The 25,076-nt window shown below is 36.6% G+C and overlaps 1 protein-coding gene across 1 annotated transcript in view; it reads left to right on the plus strand.

The window, feature by feature from the left end:
• LOC123530387 (acylamino-acid-releasing enzyme-like) overlaps positions 1–25,076 on the plus strand; it is a 58,591-nt gene that overhangs the window by 15,973 nt on the left and 17,542 nt on the right. The window contains exons 9-16 of the mRNA XM_053521676.1: positions 4,405–4,526; positions 9,810–9,867; positions 12,458–12,610; positions 20,538–20,623; positions 21,514–21,655; positions 23,243–23,326; positions 23,834–23,914; positions 24,255–24,343. Of these exons, the coding sequence (XP_053377651.1) occupies positions 4,405–4,526; positions 9,810–9,867; positions 12,458–12,610; positions 20,538–20,623; positions 21,514–21,655; positions 23,243–23,326; positions 23,834–23,914; positions 24,255–24,343 (815 nt within the window). The remainder of the gene's footprint in view (positions 1–4,404; positions 4,527–9,809; positions 9,868–12,457; positions 12,611–20,537; positions 20,624–21,513; positions 21,656–23,242; positions 23,327–23,833; positions 23,915–24,254; positions 24,344–25,076) is intronic.

Raw genomic sequence — 25,076 nt, forward strand, 5'->3', positions numbered from 1 at the left:
TTAATCCGCTTTGTCACTGGCTCAATAACTTCTATGTTTGCATCAGCTTATGATAATAATTCCCAGTAAATCAGTTAAGCCTCTGCTTGTCTTTAAAGTTTGAAATATATATATTCTTGTCCACAACACTTAGTATTGAATGTGTTTTCTTAAAAATGTTGTTGCCTTTCCAGTCAGCTCTGTACTAATCGTATTAATTACAAAGACAACTATCATTGAGGTTGGGACTAAAACACCTCTACTTTATGATTTGACGGAAGGCCACATTTTTGAATTGTTGTCAGAATTATTTTGATATACAAACTGAATGCTGGTGGGACACTGTGGAATATTCACTTTATATAGAACTGAAACAAATGTTTAAAGGACTGAGAACTTGAACCTTTGAAGCAACAAAACAGTCAAATGTTTTCATTACTCAACAACTGCTCATTTCCAACTAACGTTTACCTCATAGTAGTACAGGATTTTTTCTTTGTACAAATTGTTAATATTTTGGATGGGGAACTCTGTTCAAATATGTTAAAACCGTTGAAAAGACAAACTATATTGTTTCTATGGTCGCGAGATATACAATTGACCTTGTCAAAATGGAACAGCACAAAAAGCAAAGGAAAAGTCAGTTTCAAAGGGTTTCTGGTTTGGAGGATTATTTTCATGAGGAGAAACCTCTTAATGACCAAGGTAATTGTTCACTCAAACTCAGATAATTCGAACATGGCCCTTTGCTCAAACTTATCGTCAGGTCATTGTCAGGTCCTTTGTAAAATCCCAATAAAATTTATAATTGTACAATGGCTCGAACTACTGAGAAATGGAATAGATTTTGCTGGTCCGGTTGAATTTGAATGAAGAAATTTTGACAGTATATGGTGTCCACTGACTCAGAGTCACTTTACATAAAGATATATATTTTTTGTGTTTTTCTACATTTATTGATAAGTTTTTCATTACCTGTGACAGGATTTTCTTGTTAATTACTTCCAATACATGTAACTCTTGATGACCGAAAAGGATAGTGTTCACGTTACAAAGATTTGCTTTTGGAACAGTACAGCATATAGGTGGTTGCCATTCAAGATGCTGAAGCTACATTTTTAGCTCATCTGATTTTTTGAAAAAAAATGATGAGTTATTGTCATCACTTGAGCGGTTGTCGGCGTCGGCGTCGGCGTCGGCGTCGGCGTCTGCGTCGGCGTTGCCTGGTTAAGTTTTATGTTTAGGTCAGCTTTTCTCCTAAACTATCAAAGCTATTGCTTTGAAACTTGGAAGACTTGTTCACCATCATAAGCTGACCCTGTATAGCAAGAAACATAACTCCATCTTGCTTTTTGCAAGATTTATGGCCCCTTTTGTACTTAGAAAATATCAGATTTCTTGGTTAAGTTTTATGTTTAGGTCAACTTTTCTCCTAAACTATCAAAGCTATTGCTTTGAAACTTGGAATACTTGTTCACCATCATAAGCAGACCCTGTACATCAAGAAACATAACTCCATCTTGCTTTTTGCAAGAATTATTGCCCCTTTTGGACTTAGAAAATCAGTTTTCTTGGTTAAGTTTTATGTTTAGGTCAGCTTTTATCCTAAACTATCAAAGCTATTGCTTTAAAACTTGCAACACTTGTTCACCATCATAAGCTGACCCTGTACAGCAAGAAACATAACTCCATCCTGCTTTTTGCAAGATTTATGGCCCCTTTTGGACTTAGAAAATATCAGATTTCTTGGTTAAGTTTTATGTTTAGGTCAACTTTTTCTCTTAAACTATCAAAGCTATTGCTTCGAAACTTGCAACACTTGTTCACCATCATAAGCTGACCCTGTACAGCAAGCAACATAACTCCATCCTGCTTTTTGCAATAATTATTGCCCCTTTTGGACTTAGAAAATCATTTTCTTGGTTGAGTATTATGTTTAAGGCAACTTTTCTCATAAACTATCAAAGCTATTGCTTTAAAACTTGCAACAGTTTTTCACAATCATAAGTGGACACTGTACATCAAGAAACATAACTCTATCCTGCTTTTTGCAAGAATGATGGCCCTTTTTAGACTTAGAAAATCATGGGTAGGACAATATTTCTATTATACAAAAAAAATCAGATGAGCGTCAGCACCCGCAAGGCGGTGCTCTTGTTTGCATTTACAAGCTTTTTTTGCATCGTTAAATATGGAATTAATACAGCATAATCTCACATAATGGCAAATTGCTGATCCAGTTAGAAAAGTGTAATTTGATCATTTAACCCGTAGCATGCTGACGGCAAGTGATTTAGCCTTTGCGACCAGTGCAGACCAAGGTCATGATCATGGTCTGCACCATTCGCTATTCAGTCAGTAAATTTTCAGTGAACACCCCTTTCAATGATAAGTGGTACTGCACAAATTTAATTATGGACCAGTCCATTTTTTATCCCCCCGCCAAAGGCGAAGGGGATATTAGAAATGCTCTCTGTGCGTGCGTGCGTGCGTGCGTGCGTCTGCAACAATCTTTGTCCGGAGCATAACTCCAAAAGTACTGGAGGGATTTTCTTCAAACTTCATACACTGATAGAACACATTGGGAGGAAGTGCAGTGTGCAAGAACAATAACTCTTCCTTGCCTATTTTTTGAGTTTTTCCCCTTTATCTTATTTTCTTAAAAAAAATTGTCTGGAGCATAACTCCAAAAGTACTGGAGGGATTTTCTTCAAACTTCATACACTGATAGAACACATTGGGAGGAAGTGCAGTGTGCAAGAACAATAACTCTACCTTGCCTATTTTTTGAGTTATTCCCCTTTATCTTATTTTCTTAAAAAAATTTGTCCAGAGCATAACTCCAAAAGTACTGAAGGGATTTTCTTCAAACTTCATACACTGATAGAACACATTGGGAGGAAGTGCAGTGTGCAAGAACAATAAGTCTACCTTGCCTATTTTTTGAGTTATTCCCCTTTATCATATTTTCTTAAAAAAAATTTGTCCGGAGCTTATCTTTTTCATGCATGGAGGGATTTTGATATATCTTGGCACAAATGTTCACCATCACGAGGCGGAGTGTCATGCGTAAGAACCAGGTCCCTAGATCTAAGGTCAAGGTCACACTTAGAGGTCAAAGGATACAAGAATGAAAACCTTGTCCGAAGCATTTCTTCTTCATGCATAGAGGGATTTTGATATAACTTGGCACAAATGTTCACCACCACGAGACAGAGTGTCATGCGCAAGATCCAGGTCCCTAGGTCTAAGGTCAAGGTCACACTTAGAGGCCAAAGGTCAGATACAAGAATGACTTTGTCTGAAGCATTTCTTCTTCATGCATGGAGGGATTTTGATGTAACTTGGCACAATTATACACCATCATGAGACGAAGTGTCATGCGCAGTTCCCTTCTTTAGAATTACTTCCCTTTGTTGTTACTTTAAATAGCTTTTATTGTAACTTTTTCATTACTAGTCGTAGGGAAAAATCAAGACCACTTTTCTGTAGTACAACATGCATGCTACATCCAATTTTGAGGTGTATTTTGACCAATCTCTACCTGGTAAAGATTTCTGTGTGGACTTTCAATTTTTTTTTTTTTTTTTTTTTTTTAATATTAACTTCCCTTAGTTGTTACTATAAATAACTTATATTGTAACATTTTTATAATTGACCATAGGGAAAAAACAAGACCACTTTTCTGTGGTACAACATGGATGTTACTTTCCAATTTTAGGTGTATTTTAAGATATCTCTACCTGGTAAGGAGTTTTTTTTGTGGACCTATAAAAGACAAAAGACTTACAATGATTACTAAACAACAACAAAATTAAAATTCCATTTGCAAATACAGCTGCTAGAGTAAAGAAATTTGCAGTGACGTATATTGTGACATTCTGGCACTCTTGTTCCCTGTTAGCTTTCCATTCCTTCTTTTTACAGTAGCCATATAGAAAAACTGTTCATGAAAATTAGTAAAATTTAGCAGTAAACTACCTCACCACTGACTTATTCTTTCTTCCACATCTTTAAAACCCCTGATGTGGACCACAACTAAACGGTTCTTCAAAGCTTTCCCCAAAATTAATACTTTCAGACACTAACTTGCCAGGAACTTTAGCCTTCAATTATAATATACCCGGCGGGGGGATTGGCCATGTCTAACATGGCTCTTGTAGAAATTTAGCAGGGTAACGGTTAATACAGTGTCCTGCTACAGTTGGTAGGAATAAAGGTAAAAAACAAAACTGCTGTAAAATCAGAGTTGAGGTCAGCTGGTTTAAAGAAATTTGGATACAAAATTTTGATTTCTTCATTTTTTGTGACTTTGACTTTTTGCAAAAATTTGAAAATATATATTTTGCTTCTCTTGAAAAGTTGAGTTTTTTTAGGCATGTCATCTTAAATTGAGACCATCCTTGTATTTTAACACCTTTGCAGAGAAAATGTCAGTGGAAGGATTATCATCAAGGTGTTCTAGGATATCACTTGATGGCAGCACAATGATATTCCTGCAGAACAATTCCGGTGGTCCACACAAACAGTGCTCCGCTCTCATCAAGGTACTTACCAACATATCTATATTGACAACTAATATTTCCTGATAAATAACCTGCCATTAAATATGTTTGCATCTTACAGTTGCTTTAACGTCCTCCCACGAAGCCTCTAGTGACTGCCGAATATCTCCTAACTTGGACAGTTTCGTTTACCTTCAAAGTGCAATTGGCGGACCACATATGCAGTGTTGTGAACTTCTTAAGGTAATAAGCAAAAGCCTAAAGTATTTCGGAAACACTAAAGATATCCAGAAAAAAACAAGAAAATTTGTGTGGTCTTGATACAGAAAAATTAAGCTGATATGAAATTTCAAATTTTCGGATAGCCCATACATTCTACTTTAACGAACTGATTAAATTTTGCTGCTACAGTTCTTGAATACTCTTGATAATTAACAAAAATCTTTACTGAGTACTGTGAAATCATTAATATTTGTTAGGGACTAATTTTTGTGGATTTCGTGGTTGAGTCAATCCATGAAATTTAATCCCAATGAACAAGAAAAATTCCCATTAATGTTATATTCAAAAGTTGAAATCCACGAATTCATATCCCCACGAAATTGACGTTTTGACCAAAACCATGAAATTTCATACCCATGAAATTAAATGATTTTACAGTAAACCGACATACACTGAACAACTTTCCTAACTCCACACTTGTTTTTTTGTTGTCATCTTTGCCGAATATTCACAAATTTTAATGAGCATTGCACACAATGAAAAATTATTATAATATTGTATTTCATTAAGAAGAAACCCAAACAGTTTATTAATGTTGAATATTTTACTCTATCAAACATACAAAATGTGTAAAAATGAAATCTGCAGTTGTTTCTTTGTAGATAAAAATTGAGTCCCTAATATAATGAAATTATCTGTCATCTGCAGAATTTTTGCATATTTTTTGGTACTGTTCTGATAACCTACTAATTTTCGCAGATAGAATCTTGTATCCCGGTAAAAGTGCCTTCTAGAACTTGATTAGTTCATGGTTTACCTTGCAATTGTTAAATCCTGCAGACAGCACTACTTGCCATATAGTGACCAGAACCAGGTTGCGCTGATTGCGTTAATTTGAGGGTCACATGATTTTAACTATCAAAGCTTAATGAATTTACTTCCAATGTTTGATTTTTTTAGCTCACCTGTCACAAAGTGACAAGGTGAGCTTTTGTGATCGCGCGGTGTCCGTCGTCCGTGCGTCTGTCCCTGCGTCCGTAAACTTTTCCTTGTGACATCTCTAGAGGTCACATTTTTCATGGGATCTTTATGAAAATGGGTCAGAATGTTCATCTTGGTAAATTCTAGGTCAAGTTCGAAATTGGGTCACGTGCCATCAAAAACTAGGTCAGTAGATCTAAAAATAGAAAAACCTTGTGACCTCTCTAGAGGCCATAATTTTCAGTGGATCTTCATGAAAATTGGTCAGAATGTTCACCTTGATAATATCTAGGTCAAGTTTGAAACTGGGTCAGGTGCCTTCAGAAACTAGGTCAGTAGGTCTAAAAATAGAAAAACCTTGTGACCTCTCTAGAGGCCATATATTTCACAAGATCTTCATGAAAATTGGTCAGAACGTTCATCTTGATGATATCTAGGTCAAGTTCGAAACTGGGTCATGTGCCTTCAAAAACTAGGTCAGTAGGTCAAATAATAAAAAAACCTTGTGGCCTCTCTAAAGGCCATATTTTACATGGGATCTGTATGAAAGTTGGTCTGAATTTTCATCTTTATGATATCTGGGTCAAGTTCAAATGGGTCACGTGCCGTCAAAAACTAGGTCAGTAGTATAAAAATAGAAAAACCTTGTGACCTTTCTAGAGGCCATATTTTCAAGGGATCTTCATGAAAATTGGTCAGAATGTTCACCTTGATGATATCTAGGTCAAGTTTGAAACTGGGTCATGTGCCTCAGAAACTAGGTCAGTTGGTCTAAAATAAAAAAAACCTTGCGACCTCTCTAAGGCCATATTTTTCATGAGATCTTATGAAAGTTGGTCTGAATGTTCATCTTGATGATATCTAGGTCAAGTTCGAAACTGGGTCACGTGCCGTTCAAAAACTAGGTCAGTAGGTCAAAAATAAAAAACCTTGTGACCTCTCTAAAGGCCATATTTTCATGAATCTTATGAAAATTGGTCAGAATGTTCACCTTATGATATCTAAGTCAAGTTCAAAAGTGGTCACATGCCTCAAAATCTAGGTCATTAGGTCTAAAAATAGAAAAACCTTGTGACCTTTCTAGAGGCAAATATTTCACAAGATCTTCATGAAAATTGGTCAGAATGTTCACCTTGATGATATCTAGGTCAAGTTCGAAACTGGGTCACGTGCCTTCAAAAACTAGGTCAGTTGTCAAATAATAAAAAACCTTTGGACCTCTCTAAAGGCCATATTTTTCATGGGATCTGTATGAAAGTTGGTCTTAATTTTCATCTTGATGATATCTAGGTCAAGTTCGAAACTGGGTCACGTGCGGTCAAAAACTAGGTCAGTAGTCTAAAAATAGAAAAACCTTGTGACCTTTCTAGAGGCCATATATTTCATAAATCTTCATGAAAATTGGTCAGAATGTTCACCTTGATGATATCAAAGGTCAAGTTCGAAATGGAGTCATGCCTCAAAATCTAGGTCATAGGTCAAAAATAGAGAAAACCTTGTGACCTCTCTAGAGGCCAATTTTCACAGGATCTTATGAAAGTTGGTCTGAATGTTCATCTTGATGATATCTAGGACAAGTTCGAAACTGGGTCACGTGCCGGTCAAAAACTAGGTCAGTAGGTCAAATATAGAAAAACCTTGTGACCTCTCTAAAGGCCATATATTTCATGGAATCTTATGAAAATTGGTCTTAATTTTTCACCTTGATGATATCTAGAGTCAAGTTCGAAACTGGATCATGTGCCTTCAAAAACTAGGTCATTAGGTCTAAAAATAGAAAAACCTTGTGACCTCTCTAGAGGCCATATATTTCACAAGATCTTCATGAAAATTGGTCAGAACGTTCATCTTGATGATATCTAGGTCAAGTTAGAAACTGGGTCATGTGCCGTCAAAAACTAGGTCAGTAGGTCAAATAATAGAGAAACCTTGTGACCTCTCCAAAGGCCATATTTTTCATGGGATCTGTATGAAAGTTGGTCTGAATGTTCATCTTGATGATATCTAGGTCAAGTTCGAAACTGGGTCACGTGCGGTCAAAAACTAGGTCAGTAGGTCTAAAAATAGAAAAACCTTGTGACCTCTCTAGAGGCCATATATTTCATGAAATATTCATGAAAATTGGTCAGAATGTTCACCTTGATGATATCTAAATCAAGTTCGAAAGTGGATCATGTGCCGTCAAAAACTAGGTCATTAGGTCTAAAAATAGAAAAACCTTGTGACCTCTCTAGAGGCCATATATTTCACAAGATCTTCATGAAAATTGGTCAGAACGTTCATCTTGATGATATCTAGGTCAAGTTAGAAACTGGGTCACGTGCCTTCAAAAACTAGGTCAGTAGGTCAAATAATAGAAAAACCTTGCGACCTCTCTAAAGGCCATATTTTTCAATGGATCTTCATGAAAGTTGGTCTGAATGTTCATCTTGATGATATCTAGGTCAAGTTCGAAACAGGGTCATGTGCCTTCAAAAACTAGGTCAGTAGGTCTAAAAATAGAAAAACCTTGTGACCTCTCTAGAGGCCATACTTGTGAATGGATCTCCATAGAAATTGGTCAGAATGTTCATCTTGATGATATCTAGGTCAAGTTCGAAAGTGGGTCACGTGCCATCAAAAAGTAGGTCAGTAGGTCAAATAATGAAAAAACGTTGTGACCTCTCTAGAGGCCATATTTTTCATAGGATCTGTATGAAAGTTGGTCTGAATGTTTATCTTGATGATATCTATGTCAAGTTTGAAACTGGGTCAACTGCGATCAAAAACTAGGTCAGTAGGTCTTGAAATAGAAAAACCTTGTGACCTCTCTAGAGACCATGCCCTTGAATGGATCTTCATGAAAATTGGTCAGAATGTTCACCTTGATGATATCTAGGTCAGGTTTGAAACTGGGTCACGTGCCTTAAAAAACTAGGTCAATAGGTCAAATAATAGAAAAACCTTGTGACCTCTCTAGAGACCATATTTTTCAATGGATCTTCATGAAAATTGGTCAGAATTTTTATCCTGATAATATCTAAGTCAAGTTCAAAACTGGGTCACATGAGCTCAAAAACTAGGTCACTATGTCAAATAATAGAAAAAACAACGTCATACTCAAAACTGGATCATGTGGGAAGAGGTGAGCGATTCAGGACCATCATGGTCCTCTTGTTTATTAAAGCCTTATCATGCTGGATGGGATTGATTCTGCCTTTGCAACCAGTGCAGATCATGATAAGCCTGCACATCTGTGCAGTCTGATCAAGATCTGCACTGTTTGCCATTCAGTCAATATCCTTTTGGTAAGCACTCATTTTAACAGTTAATGGTACTACTGTCAAATCATTTAATTTTGTGGGCATGAAAGTTTGAGGTTTTGGTAAAAACGGCAGTTTCGTGGGGATATGATTTCATGGATTTCAACTTTTGAACGTAAATTGAATGGGCATTTTACTTGTTCGTTTGGATTAAATTTTGTGGATTGACTCAACCACGGAATCCACGAAAATGAGACCCCCACGAATATTAATGATTTCACAGTGTATCAAAATTGAAAGATAGACAAGTTCATTATAAAAATTTAGCAGGGTAAGGATTAACTGCTATGATCATTTAATACTGCTGTCAATATTTGATAGGGATGGCAGCAGAAAACAAAGTGTGTGGTCAGATAGGTTTTAAAATATATTTGAACTGCGCTATAAGAAAACCAACATGTGCATTTGTGACCAGCATGGATCCAGACCAGCCTGGTCGCAAATGCGCTATGTTGGTTTTCTCATGGCACGGCTCATTTCTACTTTCTCACATTGCCAGCTTAATGTAGTGGACCTGTAATGGCAATCAGCATTTTTCAGTTAGATTATTACTTTAAATCACCAGATGTGATTTTGGCATACTCTGGATGTTATGAAAAAAGGATTTTCTGTTATGGCAGAAAGATGCCGAAATAGCATACAATGATACGTAATTGCACGGAAATCGTCGATTGTCTTTACCAGTTCACTACCTTAAATTTCAATCTCTTGCTTTATATATTTCATTTGCTAAAATGGTATATAATGCTCTTAGTACTCAGATTTGTTAATACATCATGTACAGATAGAATTTGATATCGTGTGATATTCTGCTTTTCAGTATGATTTGAAGAGTAAAATTTCAAGTACACTTGTGGAGAAAGTCAAATATGCAGCAGGTTTGATATTTTTTATTTTCATGGAGTGGCAAATCATTATTTATAATCTTTTGTTGTATGCTTAACTATAATAAAAATTAATCAGAACAAAAAAAGCTATTTACAATTACCATTACGGTGGCCTTTGATTTATCCGCTGCCCAGCTGGACCTCATGTGCCATAATCGTATTGACCCCAGGTAACTGGACTGTTGTTGCATTCTGATATTTATTTTGTGTAGCAATGTCATAATGGTTGGTGAAATAATGCTGAATCATTTTTAGATTGATTCTTCAATATTGATGGCATTGTGGATGAAAAAAGCAATGCAATTGATACTTTATAAGTTCGTGGAAGATATTAAGGGAAAGATTAAAATGAAAAAAGAAAGTAGATAATAAAATGGTCAAATAGATAAACCTAGCTTCTGGTGTAGATAAACCTAGCTTTGGGTGTAGATAAACCTAGCTTGGGTTGTAGATAAACCTAGCTTGGGGTGTAGATAAACCTCGCTTTGGGTGTAGATAAACCTAGCTTTGGGTGTAGATAAACCTTGCTTTGGGTGTAGATAAACCTAGCTTTGGGTGTAGATAAACCATGCTTGAGGTGTAGATAAACCTCGCTTGGGGTGTAGATAAACCTCATTTTGGTGTAGATAAACCTCACTTTGGGTGCAAATAAACCTAGCTTTGGGTGTAGATAAACCTCGCTTGAGGTGTAGATAAACCTTGCTTTGGGTGTAGATAAACCTAGCTTTGGGTGTAAATAAACCATGCTTGAGGTGTAGATAAACCTTGCTTGGGGTGTAGATAAACCTCATTTGGGTGTAGATAAACCTCGCTTTGGGTGCAAATAAACCTAGCTTTGGGTGTAGATAAACCATGCTTGAGGTGTAGATAAACCTCGCTTGGGGTGTAGATAAACCTCATTTGGGTGTAGATAAACCTCGCTTTGGGTGCAAATAAACCTAGCTTTGGGTGTAGATAAACGTAGCTTTGGGTGTAGATAAACCTCGCTTGAAGTGTAGAGAAACCTTGCTTTGGGTGTAGATAAACCTAGCTTTGGGTGTAGATAAACCATGCTTGTGGTGTAGATAAACCTCGCTTGGGGTGTAGATAAACCTCATTTGGGTGTAGATAAACCTAGCTTGGGGTGTAGATAAACCTCGCTTTGGGTGTAGATAAACGTAGCTTTGGGTGTAGATAAACCTCGCTTGAGGTGCAGAGAAACCTTGCTTTGAGTGTAGATAAACCTAGCTTTGGGTGTAGATAAACCATGCTTGAGGTGTAGATAAACCTCGCTTGGGGTGTAGATAAACCTCATTTGGGTGTGGATAAACCTCACTTGGGGTGTAGATAAACCTCATTTGGGTGTAGATAAACCTCGCTTTGGGTGCAAATAAAGCATGCTTGAGGTGTAGATAAACCTTGCTTGGGGTGTAGATAAACCTTGCTTGGGGTGTAGATAAACCTTGCTTGAGATAAACCATGCTTGTGGTGTAGATAAACCTCGATTGGGATGTAGATAAACCTAGCTTTGGGTGTAGATAAACCTTCTTTGGGTGTAGATAAACCTTGCTTTGGTGTAGATTAAACTCATTGTGTTGTAGATAAACCTCATTTGGGTGTAGATAAACTGGCATGGGGTGTAGATAAACTTTGCATGTAAGGAAGCCATTTATCCAGCTAGCTTACTAAATGTTGCTCGTGCTACTTAGGTGTGGCACATGCCTGCAATAATGCCCAGTGTGACACCTGGCCGCTTCTTTCACCATCAGAAAATAGAAAGTCACCATATGTCCTAAATTTGTGTAGGTGGTATGACTAAAACACAGTGAAACAAAACAAACTAGACAAATTTATTTACTTCGAAAGTTACCTAATCAGAAAGAAATATGCCATTGTGGTGAGGTGTTTGGGCTTCAGAGGAGCCATAAACGGAGCTGATATGGTACAGTGAAAAGATTTTAACCCCCAGATCTTCTGTGACTTGAAATTAAAGTACTTGTGATATGATTCAGACTTGATCACAGGTGCCTAAATTCTGTTCACTGTAAAATCATTTAATTTGCATTGGCAGGAAATTTCATGGTTTTGGTCAAAACATCAATTTCGTGGGGATATGAATTCGTGGATTTCAATTTTTGAACATAAAATGAATGGGAATTTTACTTGTTCGTTGGGATTAAATTTTGTGGATTGACTCAACCACGAAATCTATGAAAATTAGTCCCCCATGAATATTAATGATGTCACAGTATATTATCTCGAAAGTCTATATAAATATAGCAGATGACATGTAGTGTATGTGTAAAATAAAACAATAATTTTATGTTCTGTAAAGTCAGATATTTTCAAATTAGCTTTGTTTTCGCTGTATTTCCATAAGTGTCTTTCTTTATGACAGTGAATACAGGTACTTGTGCAAGTTCTGTCATTGTTATGAATAGTCCTGTTTATTTAACAAGTTGCCCAAGTAATACAGAATATTCTACAAGAGGAACCAGTTAAAACTTCAAATAAGAAAACTTACGGCCTGGCGAAAAAATCTGATGCTATAGAAGATTTTTGGGGTATTTGAATAGAATTTCCCTTCATTGTTTATTTGCAGGTGAGGACTTCCCTGGGGTGTATACTGTTGGGCTACCAGACACCTGCTGGAGTAGTGATAGTGTCAGGGTTGTGATCAACTCCATGTGGAGGTCCAGGGACGTTATTCTAGTCATCAACGCTAGTACAAAAACTGTTACCAGGCTACCAGCTTGTAAGTTTACAGTTTCTTAATTCTCCAAAATAATGTTGATGCTATACAGATAACAAATTTATTTGAAAGTTGTCGATTTGCCTCTTTTCGAAAGAATTAGACCGTCTGTGTCAGCCATCCTGGTTTCATTGGAAGGGAAGAGCGGAAATCTGAATTTAGCATTTAAACAGTAACTTGTTTCTAATTTTTTTTCAAAAAAAGCATATATTTTTGTGTGGGTTACTGTATAATTGGCAAATTCATTTTTTTGTATTTTAGCTCACCTGTCACGTAGTGACAGGGTGAGCTTTTGTGATCGCCCTTTGTCCGTCGTCCATCCACAATTTCTTGTCTGCACGATAGTGGTTTCATTTATGATTTTATTTTAACCAAACTTGCACATAACTTGTATACCATAAGATCTTGGTTCCTTTCTTGAACTGGCCAGATCCCATTATGGGTTCCAGAGTTATGGCCCCTGAAAGGGCCAAAATTAGCTATTTTGACCTTGTCTGCACAATAGCAGCTTTATTTATGATTTGATTTTTACCAAACTTGCACACAAATTGTCTCACCACAAGATCTTGCTTCCTTTCTTGAACTGGCCAGATCTCATTATGGGTTCCAGAGTTATGGCCTCTGAAAGGGCCAAAATAAGCTATTTTGACCTTGTCTGCACAATAGCAGCTTCATTTATGATTTGAATTTAATCAAACTTGCACAAAACTTGTGTCACCATAAGATCTCAGTTCCTTTCTTGAACTGGCCAGATCCCATGGTGGGTTTCAGAGTTATGGCCCCTGAAAGGGCCAAAATTAGCTATTTTGACCTTGTCTGCGCAGTAGCAGTTTCCTTTATGATTAATTTAATCAAACTTCCACACAACTTGTATCACCACAAGATCTTGATTCCTTTCTTGAACTGGCCAGATTCTATTACGCATTCCAGAGTTATGGCCCCTGATAGGGCAAGAATTAGCTATTTTGACTTTGTCTGCACAATAGCAGCTTCATTTATGATTTGAATTTAATCAGACTCGCACAAAAACTTGTGTCACCATAAGATCTTGGTTCTTTTCTTGAACTGGCCAGATCCCATAATGGGTTTCAGAGTTATGTCCCCTGAAAGGGCCAAAATCAGCTAGTTTGACCTTGTCTGTGCAAAAGCATCTTCATTTATGATTTGATTTTAACCAAACTTGCACACAACTTGTATCACCACAAGATCTTGATTCCTTTCTTGAACTGGCCAGATTCTTTTATGGGTTCCAGAGTTATGGCCCCTGAAAGGGCCAAAATTACCTATTTTGACCTTGTCTGCACAATAGCAGCTTCATTTATGATTTGATTTTAACCAAACTTGCACACAACTTGTATCACAATAAGATCTCGATTCCTTTTTATACGCCCTAGGAGACGTATTATGTTATCGCCTTGGTGTCCGTCTGTCTGTCTGTCTGTCTGTTGGTTAGCAATTTCCCTTCCGCTCTGTAACTCTTGAACCCCTTGAAGGATTTCAAAGAAACCTGACACAAATGTTCACCTCATCGAAACGATGTGCAGAGTGCATGTTTCGGATGGCTCACTTCAAGGTCAAGGTCACACTTAGGGGTCAAAGGTCATATGATTTTGTTTTGTGTGTATGTTGCTCTGCATTTGCGTTTTTATTTGGCAGATCCTTCTTTTGTTCACTTACAATAATTTTTTAATTACTTCCCTTTTATGTTACTATAAATAGCTTATTTAGTAACTTTCTTATTATTGGCCGTAGGGAAAAACCAAGACCACTTTCCTGTGGTACAACATGGATGGTACCTCCAATTTCTAGGTGTATTTTGACATATCTGTACCTTAAAGAAAATTTCAACTAGATTTTCTCATGATTCTTTTGATTGATCTTGATTATGATTTTTAGCTCACCTGAGCACAAAGTGCTCAAAGGTGAGCTTTAGTGATCACCCTGTGTCCGGCGTCGTCCGTCGTCCGTCCGTCCGTCGTCAACAATTTGACTGTTAACACTCTAGAGGTCACATTTTTGACCCAATCTTAATGAAATTTGGTCAGAATGTTGCCCTCAATAAAATCTTGGACGAGTTCGATATTGGGTCATCTGGGATCAAAAACTAGGTCATCAGGTCAAATCAAAGGAAAAGCTTGTTAACACTCTAGAGGTCACATTTTTGGCCCAATCTTAATGAAACTTGGTCAGAATGTTACCCTCAATAAAATCTTGGACGAGTTCGATATTGGGTCATCTGGGGTCAAAAACTAGGTCATCAGGTCAAATCAAAGGAAAAGCTTGTTAACACTCTAGAGGTCACAATTTTGGCCCAATCTTAATGAAACTTGGTCAGGATGTTACCCTCAATAAAATCTTGGACAAGTTCGATATTGGGTCATCTGGGGTCAAAAACTAGGTCACCAGGTCAAATCAAAGAAAAAAAGCTTGTTAACACTCTAGAGGTCACATTTTTGGCCCAATCTTAATGAAACTTAGTCAGAATGTTACCCTTAATAAAATCTTGGACGAGTTCGATATTTGGTTATCTGGGTTCATAAACTAGGTCACCAGGTCAAATCAAAGGAAAAGCTTGTTAACACTGTAGAAGCCGCATTTATGACTGTATCTTCATGAAACTGGTCAGATTGTTTTAAAATTGATGATCTTAAGGTCCAGTTTGAATCTGGGTCATGTAGGATAAAAAACTAGGTCACCAAGCCAAATCAAATGAAAAGCTAGTTTACACTGTAGAGGCACATTTATGACCATACTTTAATGAAACTTGGTCAAAATGTTAATCTTGATAATCTATAGCTCAAGTTCAAATCTGGGTTAGGTGGGGTCAAAAACTAGGTCACTAGGTCATATCAAAGGAAAAGCTTGTTAACACTCTAGAGGCCACATTTATGACTATATCTTCATGAAACTTAGTCAGAATGTTAAACTTGATGATCTTTAGGGCAATTATGAATCTGGGTCATGTGGGGTCAAAAACTAGGTCACCAGGTCAAATCAAAGGAAAAGCTAATTAACACTGTAGAGGCCACATTTATGACCATATCTTAATGAAACTTGGTCAGAATGTTAATCTTGATGATCTTTAGGTCAAGTTTAAATCTGGGTCAGATGGAGTCAAAAACTAGGTCACTATGTCATATCAAAGGAAAAGCTTGTTAACACTCTAGAGGCCACATTTATGACTATATCTTCATGAAACTTAGCCAGAATGTTAAACTTGATGGTCTTTAGGTCAAGTTCGAATCTGGGTCATGTCGGGTCAAAAACTAGGTCACGGGGGTCAAATAAAAGGAATAGCTAGTTAACACTTTAGAGGCCACATTTATGACCAGATCTTAATGAAACTTGGTCAGAATGTTAATCTTGATGATCTTTAGGTCAAGTTTAAATCTGGGTCAGGTGTGTTAAAAAACTAGGTCACTAGGTCAAATCAAAGGAAAAGCTTGTTAAGACTCTAGAGGCTTGTTAAGACTCTAGAGGCCAGATTTATGACTGTATCTTCATGAAACTTAATCAGAATGTTAATCTTTATGATCTTTAGGTCAGGTTTAAATCTGGGTCATGTGGGGGCAAAAACTAGGTCACCGGGTCAAATCAAAGGAAAAGCTAGTTAACACTTTAGAGGCTACATTTATGATCATATCTTAATGAAACTTGGTCAGAATGTTGATCTTGATGATCTTTAGGTCAATAGGTCAGGTGAGCGATACAGGGCCTTCATGGCCCTCTTGTTTATTATAAGTCCTATGTAAAAAGTAAAAACATTTTTCCGTGGTAACATGGGTCGGTAAGACACTTTTTTGTATTCACTTTTAGTGTATCTCTAATATTAGAGATTTAATATATTTACTAGTATTACTATACTAGTATTATACTAGTATTACTTATATGTGGAAGCCCAGGATGAAGTACTCCAAAGTATTTTTAAGATTCCTTATGGTTGCCATTCTTCTGTGACAAGACCGTATGGTGGGGGTATGAGTCACTCCTGTGACAGTTCTAGTTAAAGATCGAGAATTATCTTTAACCGAGATCAAACTGTGAACAACATAATTGACACGAGGTGACAAGTTAATTGCCGGTAATTACTGGCTATTTGATTGTGACAAAAAGACTATCACACCTTTTGTTATTGGTTTGAATTGAGAAGCTCATGTCATTTTGAAAGATACCATTCCGAAATATTGAATCAGCTGCTGTTTATTTATCCAAAATAGTGAATTAAAAAGGTAAAACAACAAATTAAACAATATTTTACTGGTTTTAATTTTCGAGAAAACAAAAATTGATAGTACCACGAGACCGATGCTGCTCTCCACCGCGGAAATAAGATTTATTACCTGTGTCGATGTAAACTCTACTTTCGTTTTCCATCCACCTCAAAATTGACCAAAAATGTTTTTTTCCCAGGATTTTGGGCCAAAATAGGAGGTGCGCATTATACACGGGTGCATATTATACATGGGTATCTACGGTAATGATTTCAAACACAATGTCGTTTATCAAATAGTCACGGAGAACATAAGCATTGTCTGAGTATTTGTTTTTATAAAATTTTAGTGACCGTTTTAAACTAGGGTATCTGGGGTTAAAAAAACTAGGCCATTAGGCTGAATCATAGAAAAACCTTGTTAACTCTTCAAAGGTCACATTTTTTACCTGATCAACATAGCACTTGGTCAGAATGTTTGTCTTTCTGAAGTGTAGGTCATTTTTGAAACTGGGATATCTTTGATTAAAATCTCTGTCACTAGGTCAACTAATAGGAAAAGCTTGCTCTGGTTTCTTCAGCACATAATAAGCATCCTTGCATGGAGCTTTCTTTGATTTGTTGGAATGGTTCTTCACAAAACTTATTTTGTAGTGGTCAAGATCAAATTGACCATGCAGTGACAGTAAGTAGGGGGACACAGGTTTTGTTTGGGATTTTGCTCTGCAAGACAGAGTTATGGCCCTTGACTTATTCAGAGCCCTCCACCGAACCAAACACGTGCAGTGCTGTGCACCAGTAAATTTTTTGTTACTCTTAGTTCCTTCTGTTTCTTGATGATGTTTCCAAGTATCCCTCCCCCTCAAGGTAAAATGAAAGTTTACTTAGTCTTGCATTGTCAAGAAGTAATATTGGACAATGCAGAGACAGCAGGTAGGGGCACCAGTGTCCAATTGACACACATGTTTTTATACCCCCACCAAACATGTTTGAGGGGGCTATATAGGAGTCAGTTTTGTCGCATCCCGTCCCGTCCCGTCATGTCGTGAAATCTATTATCTCAGTTACTACTAAATGGATTTGATTCAAACTTAAAATAGATGTATCACCTTATCACCCACATCATGTGACACAAGGTGCATAAGTCTGACACCAATTTTTCATGAATTATGTCCCCTTTTAATTAGAATTTAAGGTTAATTTTGATGCATTTTCACTATATCTCAGTTATTACTAAATGGATATGATTCAGACTTAAAATAGATGTTCCACCTTATCACCCCCATCTTGTGACACAATGTGCATAACTCTGACACCAACTTTCATGAATTATGCCCCCTTTTACTTAGAATTTAAGGTAAATTTTGATGTATTTTCACTATTTCTCAGTTATTACTAAATGGAATTGATTCAAACTTAAAATAGATGTTCCTCCTCATCACCCACATCATGTGACACAAGATGCATAACTCTGGCACCATATTTTTATGAATTATGCCCCCTTTTATTTAGAATATAAGGCTAATTTTGATGCATTTCACTTATTAAATATTCTGACTGGCTTAGAGCCAAAGGGAAGTTACCTTTTTTTTAACTTTTGTACTGAGTTACTTCCCCTTAAATTCCAAGAATTTGTCAATTTTTAGAAATTCTATTTTTAGATTTTCAATATTTTAGGTATTTTTCTAACATTTTTAGCTCACCTGTCACAGTGACAAGGTGAACTTTTGTGATCACCCTTCGTCCGTCGTCAGTCTGTCTGTGCGTCCGTCCGTCAACAATTTCTTGTCTGCACGATAGTGGTTTCATTTATGATTTTATTTTAACCAAACTTGCACACAACTTGTATCACCATAAGATCTCGGTTCCTTTCTTGAACTGGCCAGATCCCATTATGGGTTCCAGAGTTATGGCCCCTGAAAGGCCAACAATAGCAGCTTTATTTATGATTTGATTTTTACCAAACTGGCACATAACTTGTATCACCATAAGATCTTGGTTCCTTTCTTGAACTGGCCAGATTCCATTATGGGTTCCAGAGTTATGGCCCCTGAAAGGGCCAGAATTAGCTATTTTGACCTTGTCTGCACAATAGCAGCTTCATTTACGATTTGATTTTAACTAAACTTGCACACAACTTGTATCACCATAAGATCTTGATTCCTTTCTTGAACTGGCGAGATTCCATAATGGGTTCCAGAGTTATGGCCCCTGAAAAGGCCAGAATTAGCTATTTTGACCTTGTCTGCACAATAGCAGCTTCATTTATGATTCGATTTTAACCAGACTTGCACACAACTTGTATCACCACAAGATCTTGGTTCCTTTCTTGAACTGGCCAGATTTCTTCATGGGTTCCAGAGTTATGGCCCCTTAAATGTCCAAAATTGGCTATTTTGGCTTTTGCAGCCATATAGAGACTTCATTTATGGTTTTATTTGATACTAACTTCCAAAATAACTTCAACAACAATAATTCTTGGATTCCATGACAAATCAGATCCAAGCGTAGGTTCAGAGTTATTTTATATCTGATTACCTCCCCTGATTGTTATTGAAATGGATTTATATCAGTAAGTACTTATAGTACTTATTTGAAATTTCATTATTGTCATTAGTTGGACTGAGACAATCGGGGTAGATAACTATGGACTGATTTTATGTCAAATTACCTCCCTTTATTTCAAATTAAATTGGGTATATCTCCATAACTAATGAAGGTACTGATCTGAAATTTCATTTATGTCAACAGATTTATTTGGCAGATCCTTCTTTTGTTCACTTACAATAATTTTTTTTTTAATTACTTTCCTTTTATGTTACTGTAAATAGCTTATATTTTGTAACTTTTTTATTATTGGCCGTAGTGAAAAACCGAGACCACTTTTCTGTGGTACAACATGGATGGTACCTCCAATGTTTAGGTGTATTTTGACATATCTATACCTTGTAAGATTTTTTTTTCTTTTTGGTTAAATTTCTTCCCTTTGTTGTTACTGTCCTTTGGACTTAGATATTTTTTCTTAGGACCTTCTTGTCCTCAAGTGCAATGATAACAGGTGAGCGATATAGGGCCATCATGGCCCTCTTGTTTTACCTTCTTGTCCTTAAGTGCAATGATGACAGGTAAGCGATATAGGGCCATTATGGCCCTCTTGTATGTTTTTTTGTTGGATTTAACGTCGCACTGACACATGATAGGTCATATGGCGACTTTCCAGCTTAAATGGTGGAGGAAGACCCCAGGTGCCCCTCCGTGCATTATTTCATCACGAGCGGGCGCCTGGGTAGAACCACCAACCTTCCATAAGCCAGCTGGATGGCTTCCTCAGGCAAATTCATGGCACTCTATCTATACTGTTAGGAGTAATTGCATAAGCATGAAATTTAGAACTCGAGTAGATTCGGCTTCAGGTTCTAGTTTTAGATACTGTTGAATATATTGTCTTTATAAATGAGTTTCCAACCTGCATTTCCGATATCCATCCTCATTATTAGTCTTTAGCTTGTTGGCGGCAAGTGATTCTGCCTTTGCGACAAGTGTAGGCCAAGATCAGCCTGCACTTCTGTGCAGGCTGATCATGGTCTGCACTGTTCACTATTCAGTCTGTAAATTTTCTGTGAACACTCCTTCGAATAATAAATGGTATTGCCCAAATTTAATTATGGAACAGTCCATTTTAGAAATTCAGCAGGTTAAAGGTTAGTACTAATATTTCAGACAGTGACTGCTGTATGACTGCATTGTGTATAGACAGAGATATTATTGTAGCTGAATGTTCGTCACCAACACGACCAAATTTCCTGGTAAGATGATTTCTGAATTAGCATCACTATTTGAGCTGCACCATGAGAAAACCAACATAGTGCATTTGCGATCAGCATGGATCCTGACCAGCCTGCGCATCCGCGCAGTCTGGTCAGGATCCATGCTGTTCGCTTTCAAAGCCTACTGCAATTAGAGAAACTGTTAGCGAACAGCATGGATCCTGACCAGACTGTGCGGATGCGCAGGCAGGTCTGGATCCGTGCTGGTCGCAAATGCATTATGTTGGTTTTCTCACGGTGCGGCTCATTTGATTAACCTACTGTTTGATCTGCACTGTTTGCCATTCAGTCAGTATCTTTTTGGTAAGCACTCCTTTTAACAGTTAATGGTACAGTCCAAATTGGAAGATGGACAGGTTCGTTATAGAAATTTAGCAAGGTAAGGGTTTAATCAGTATGTTCAAATTAATTTAAATATATCATGCTAAGTTTGCTTGTAACTATAGCATTTTTGTTGTACTGCTTGGAATTTAGTGTTATCTTTGTATTGCATGTAAAGTTATCTTTGTATTGCTTGAAATATTGCATTATTTTCGTACTGCATGTAAATATAGCATTATCTTTGTATTGCATGTACCGGTATTATCTTTGTATTGCTTGAAGTATAGCATTATCTTTTGTCTTGCATATGAATAAAACATAATCTTTGTATGTAAATGTATCATTATTCTGATATTGCATGTAAATAAAGCATTATCTTTGTATGTAAATGTATCATTATTCTGATATTGCATGTAAATAAAGCATTATCTTTGTATGTAAATGTATCATTATTCTGATATTGCATGTAAATAAAGCATTATCTTTCTATGTAAATGTATCATTATGCTTACATTGAATTTAAATGTATCATGATTTGTAATTGTTAGGTTATTGGTTGTCTTCCTGCAGCAGGGAAGGAGTCTGAGATTAAGTGGATAACTCTTGATGATTCGCCAACACAGATAGAAAATATATCATGGAAGGTTATAGGTCACCAGCCAACTCCAGACAGGGTCAATAAAGATTATCGTAAGTGAAAGTATTTCTTGATAAATTAAGTGAATTGGACTGAAATTTTGCTGTTCATGTTGGGTTTAAGGTAGTTCTGCACGTTTGATTAGTGGGAAGTGATGGTATTATGTTATTAATCCGAAAAACGTAGAATAATGCCTTATGGTCATCATACTGGTAGCATAAATGTTGTCATGAATTTGTTATATACCATGTATTAATTGTTACACGGTAGGCTATTCTGTCTTTCTTAAAGTTAATTTTGACAATACATAGGCTTTGATATAAGATTTTTCAAAATAATAGCCTAAGATAAGAAATGTAAGAGTGCTTTTGATTTTTGGCAAAATGTGAAAATTCAAGCTCACAGATCAAACATTTTATTTTGCCATACCATTTAAAATATGTTAGTCTTCAGCTATGAAAATTTCCATTAAAATCTACAATGTGGAACTTCTTCTGTACTTGAAAATATCATCAAAAGTATGACTTTCCCATAGATGTCCATTGTGAAAATTGACTGGAGGACCAGTATTATTATATTAGTCTTGTTAGCTGAATTGCCTTCGGATACAATGATGCTTTGAAAAAATATGCATTTATAAAATACTACATTGAAGCACAAGATTTGTTTCAAATGTGCAGAACTACCTTAACACAGATTTTCTGTACAGTTTCAATTACTGTCAAACCTATGCTTAAGACCACATTGAAGGAAAGCCACAACTGAAACTTGCATATAAAGGGCACTATTTTCTCTACCCAGTTATGCATTAATAGTGTACATTTACCTGTATAGAGAGATCACCTGTCAACAAAACTACTTTTACTATTTCCCAAGGGCAGTCTAAACAGTCAGGTTTGACGGTACATGCTGTGGTCACTTAATCTAACAAGTGTTCCTCGATTCCTTACCAGTATTGACCTGTTCTACACAAGTTACTGACAACTTTCCCCACATGGATCAGATATGGAGTATATGTTACTGCCAACTTCTCCACATGGATCTGAGGTGGAGAAAAAAGTACTGACAAGTTTCCCACATGGGTAGAAGATAGAGGAAATGTTACTGACAACTTCTCCATATGGGTCTGAGATAGAGGACAAGTTACTGACAACTTCCCCACATGGATCAGAGGACAAGTTACTGACAACTTCCCCAAGTGGATCAGAGGTGGAGAACAAGTTACTGACAACTTCCCCACATGGATCAGAGGTGGAGTATTAGTTACTGACAACTTCCCCACATGGATCTGAGGACAAGTTACTGACAACTTCCCCACATTGATCAGAGGTTGAGGAAATGTTACTGACAATTTCCTTACATGGAACAGAGATGGAGGACAAGTTACTGACAACTTTTCCACATTGATCAGAGGTGGAGGACAAGTGACCTTAAGTGAACTGCCATTAGTAAATCATTATAGAGAACATACGCCTTTCTGGGGATTTGAACATACAAATTCCAGGTTGGAGGTCCTGACCAGTGCTTTAGCTTACTGGTAGGGCTAATTAAATGGATATTGACATCTGAAAAACCACTGAAAAATTATCCATTTTCTGATTGCTAATTGTTAAATCAAGCTGTATCTGTCTATCTTGCAGCAAATCTGACATACGAAAGTATTCTGGTTTCTCCAACAAATGTGGAGCCAGGTTCAGCAAAGAATCTACTCGTCTTTCCACATGGTAAGTTTTTTTTTTTTTTGCTTAAACAAGAAAATAAAGCTCTGATACCTTCAAACAGTCCTATTTTTAGATGAAATCACTGATTTCTAGTTCATTGTATTTTACCTGTATTAGGGGCTTCCAAGGGCAAGTGCTTGAGGTCATTGATTCTGAATCACATGCCCTTCACCTCTGTTGGTTTAAGCCTGGCTAATGTGTCATCATATGAGGATGCCATCCAGCTGGCTTGCAAAAGGTTGGTGGTTCTACTGGGTTGCCGGCCCTTGTCAGAAAAGAAAAACTTCTCAAAAGTGTACTTCAGGTCTTCCTCTTGCTTCAAAGGCCGGACAGTTTGAATTTGGTTCTTAACTGGACAAAACAAAACTTAGTAGGTTAGAGACAAATAAACCAGTAACTATAAATGGTAGTGATAATGCAAGAAATTATAAATGATAGAATAATTTTGCCAGTAGCAAATATTTTTTTCAAGCAGCAACTCGACCAATTTTTTCTATCTTCTTAATTCAGGTGGACCACATGCTGGTTTTACCTCAGCCTTCATGTTATATACCTCATTTCTATGCAAGCTTGGATATTCTAGTCTGATGGGTAAGTTATCCCCCTTTGACCAATGCCATTTTCATAAATGAGTTAGCCTTACAGGTACATATTATTCATTTTCCTTAAAGTGTGCTTAAAAGCATTGTTTTCCTAAACTTAAAAAAGTAATCGGCTTTAATAAGAGCTGTATATTTATTCATAGTTTCCATAAAATCTGTTGAAACTTTGCAAAAATATGACAGTAACAAATTTTTAGGATTTGGAAGTCTTAAGTAAGTTAAGACAAATCTTGTTTGCATAAAACGCTAAACTTTTACTGAAACAAGATTTTATTTTGTGTGTTACATAAATACAAGATGTCAGTTTGTTTGTTTGTTTTTTTGTCAAGTAAATTACCGAGGGTCATGCGGGTATGGTAATGACAGTATCTTCAGTTTACCAGGTAAATGTGGGAACCAGGATGTTAAAGATGTACAGGTGAGTCATGTTATAAGCAGCGTTTTAAAGTAAAATTTAGATATGATTTTGCATAAAAACCACACTGATATTTATGGAATTCCAAATACCAGATATAAATTTAAGACCATTTGTTTAATTATTGCACTTGTGTAAACTGCATGGGTCAATGATTTTAAATTCAGCATCATGTCAGGTTGTACACTGCATAAAAGTTTCATCGTATTCCCTGCTGCTTTAGAAAAAAAAAACAAGAAGTCTTAATAACTCATGTAAGCTAAAATCTCAGATTACTGATCAGGTATCTGTAAGAAATTACATGTATTATGTGTGGGAAATAATTTTACTCCATGAAATTGAGTTTATATAGACTACTACATGAATGACTTTTCATATTAAATTTATTAAAGGAGTTGAATAAAATAATAAATAAGAGACTGTACCAAGCATTTAATCAATTTTATTCAACCGAGGTAGAAGGGCACAAGTGTAGTTACTGTATTCTTTTCAGCACATGTTAGCTTTTCCAGCTGAAACGTCCAAATTTCTTCTTCTTTGCCTATGATATTCCAAGCCAGTTCAACCAATGTAGGTCAGCGTCAAAGCTTTATTACACTAGTGTAACACCAAAATTATGTGATGGCTTTATTTTACTCTCACAACATCAAGGAGCATTTTTGATCAATGCCTTGCAAAAATTGTGGCATAGAACTTTTATTTCAACTGAACTTCATGATATACCTGATTGCCATGA

Source organism: Mercenaria mercenaria, chromosome 13 (assembly GCF_021730395.1).
Source record: "Mercenaria mercenaria strain notata chromosome 13, MADL_Memer_1, whole genome shotgun sequence".
NCBI lineage: Eukaryota > Metazoa > Mollusca > Bivalvia > Venerida > Veneridae > Mercenaria > Mercenaria mercenaria.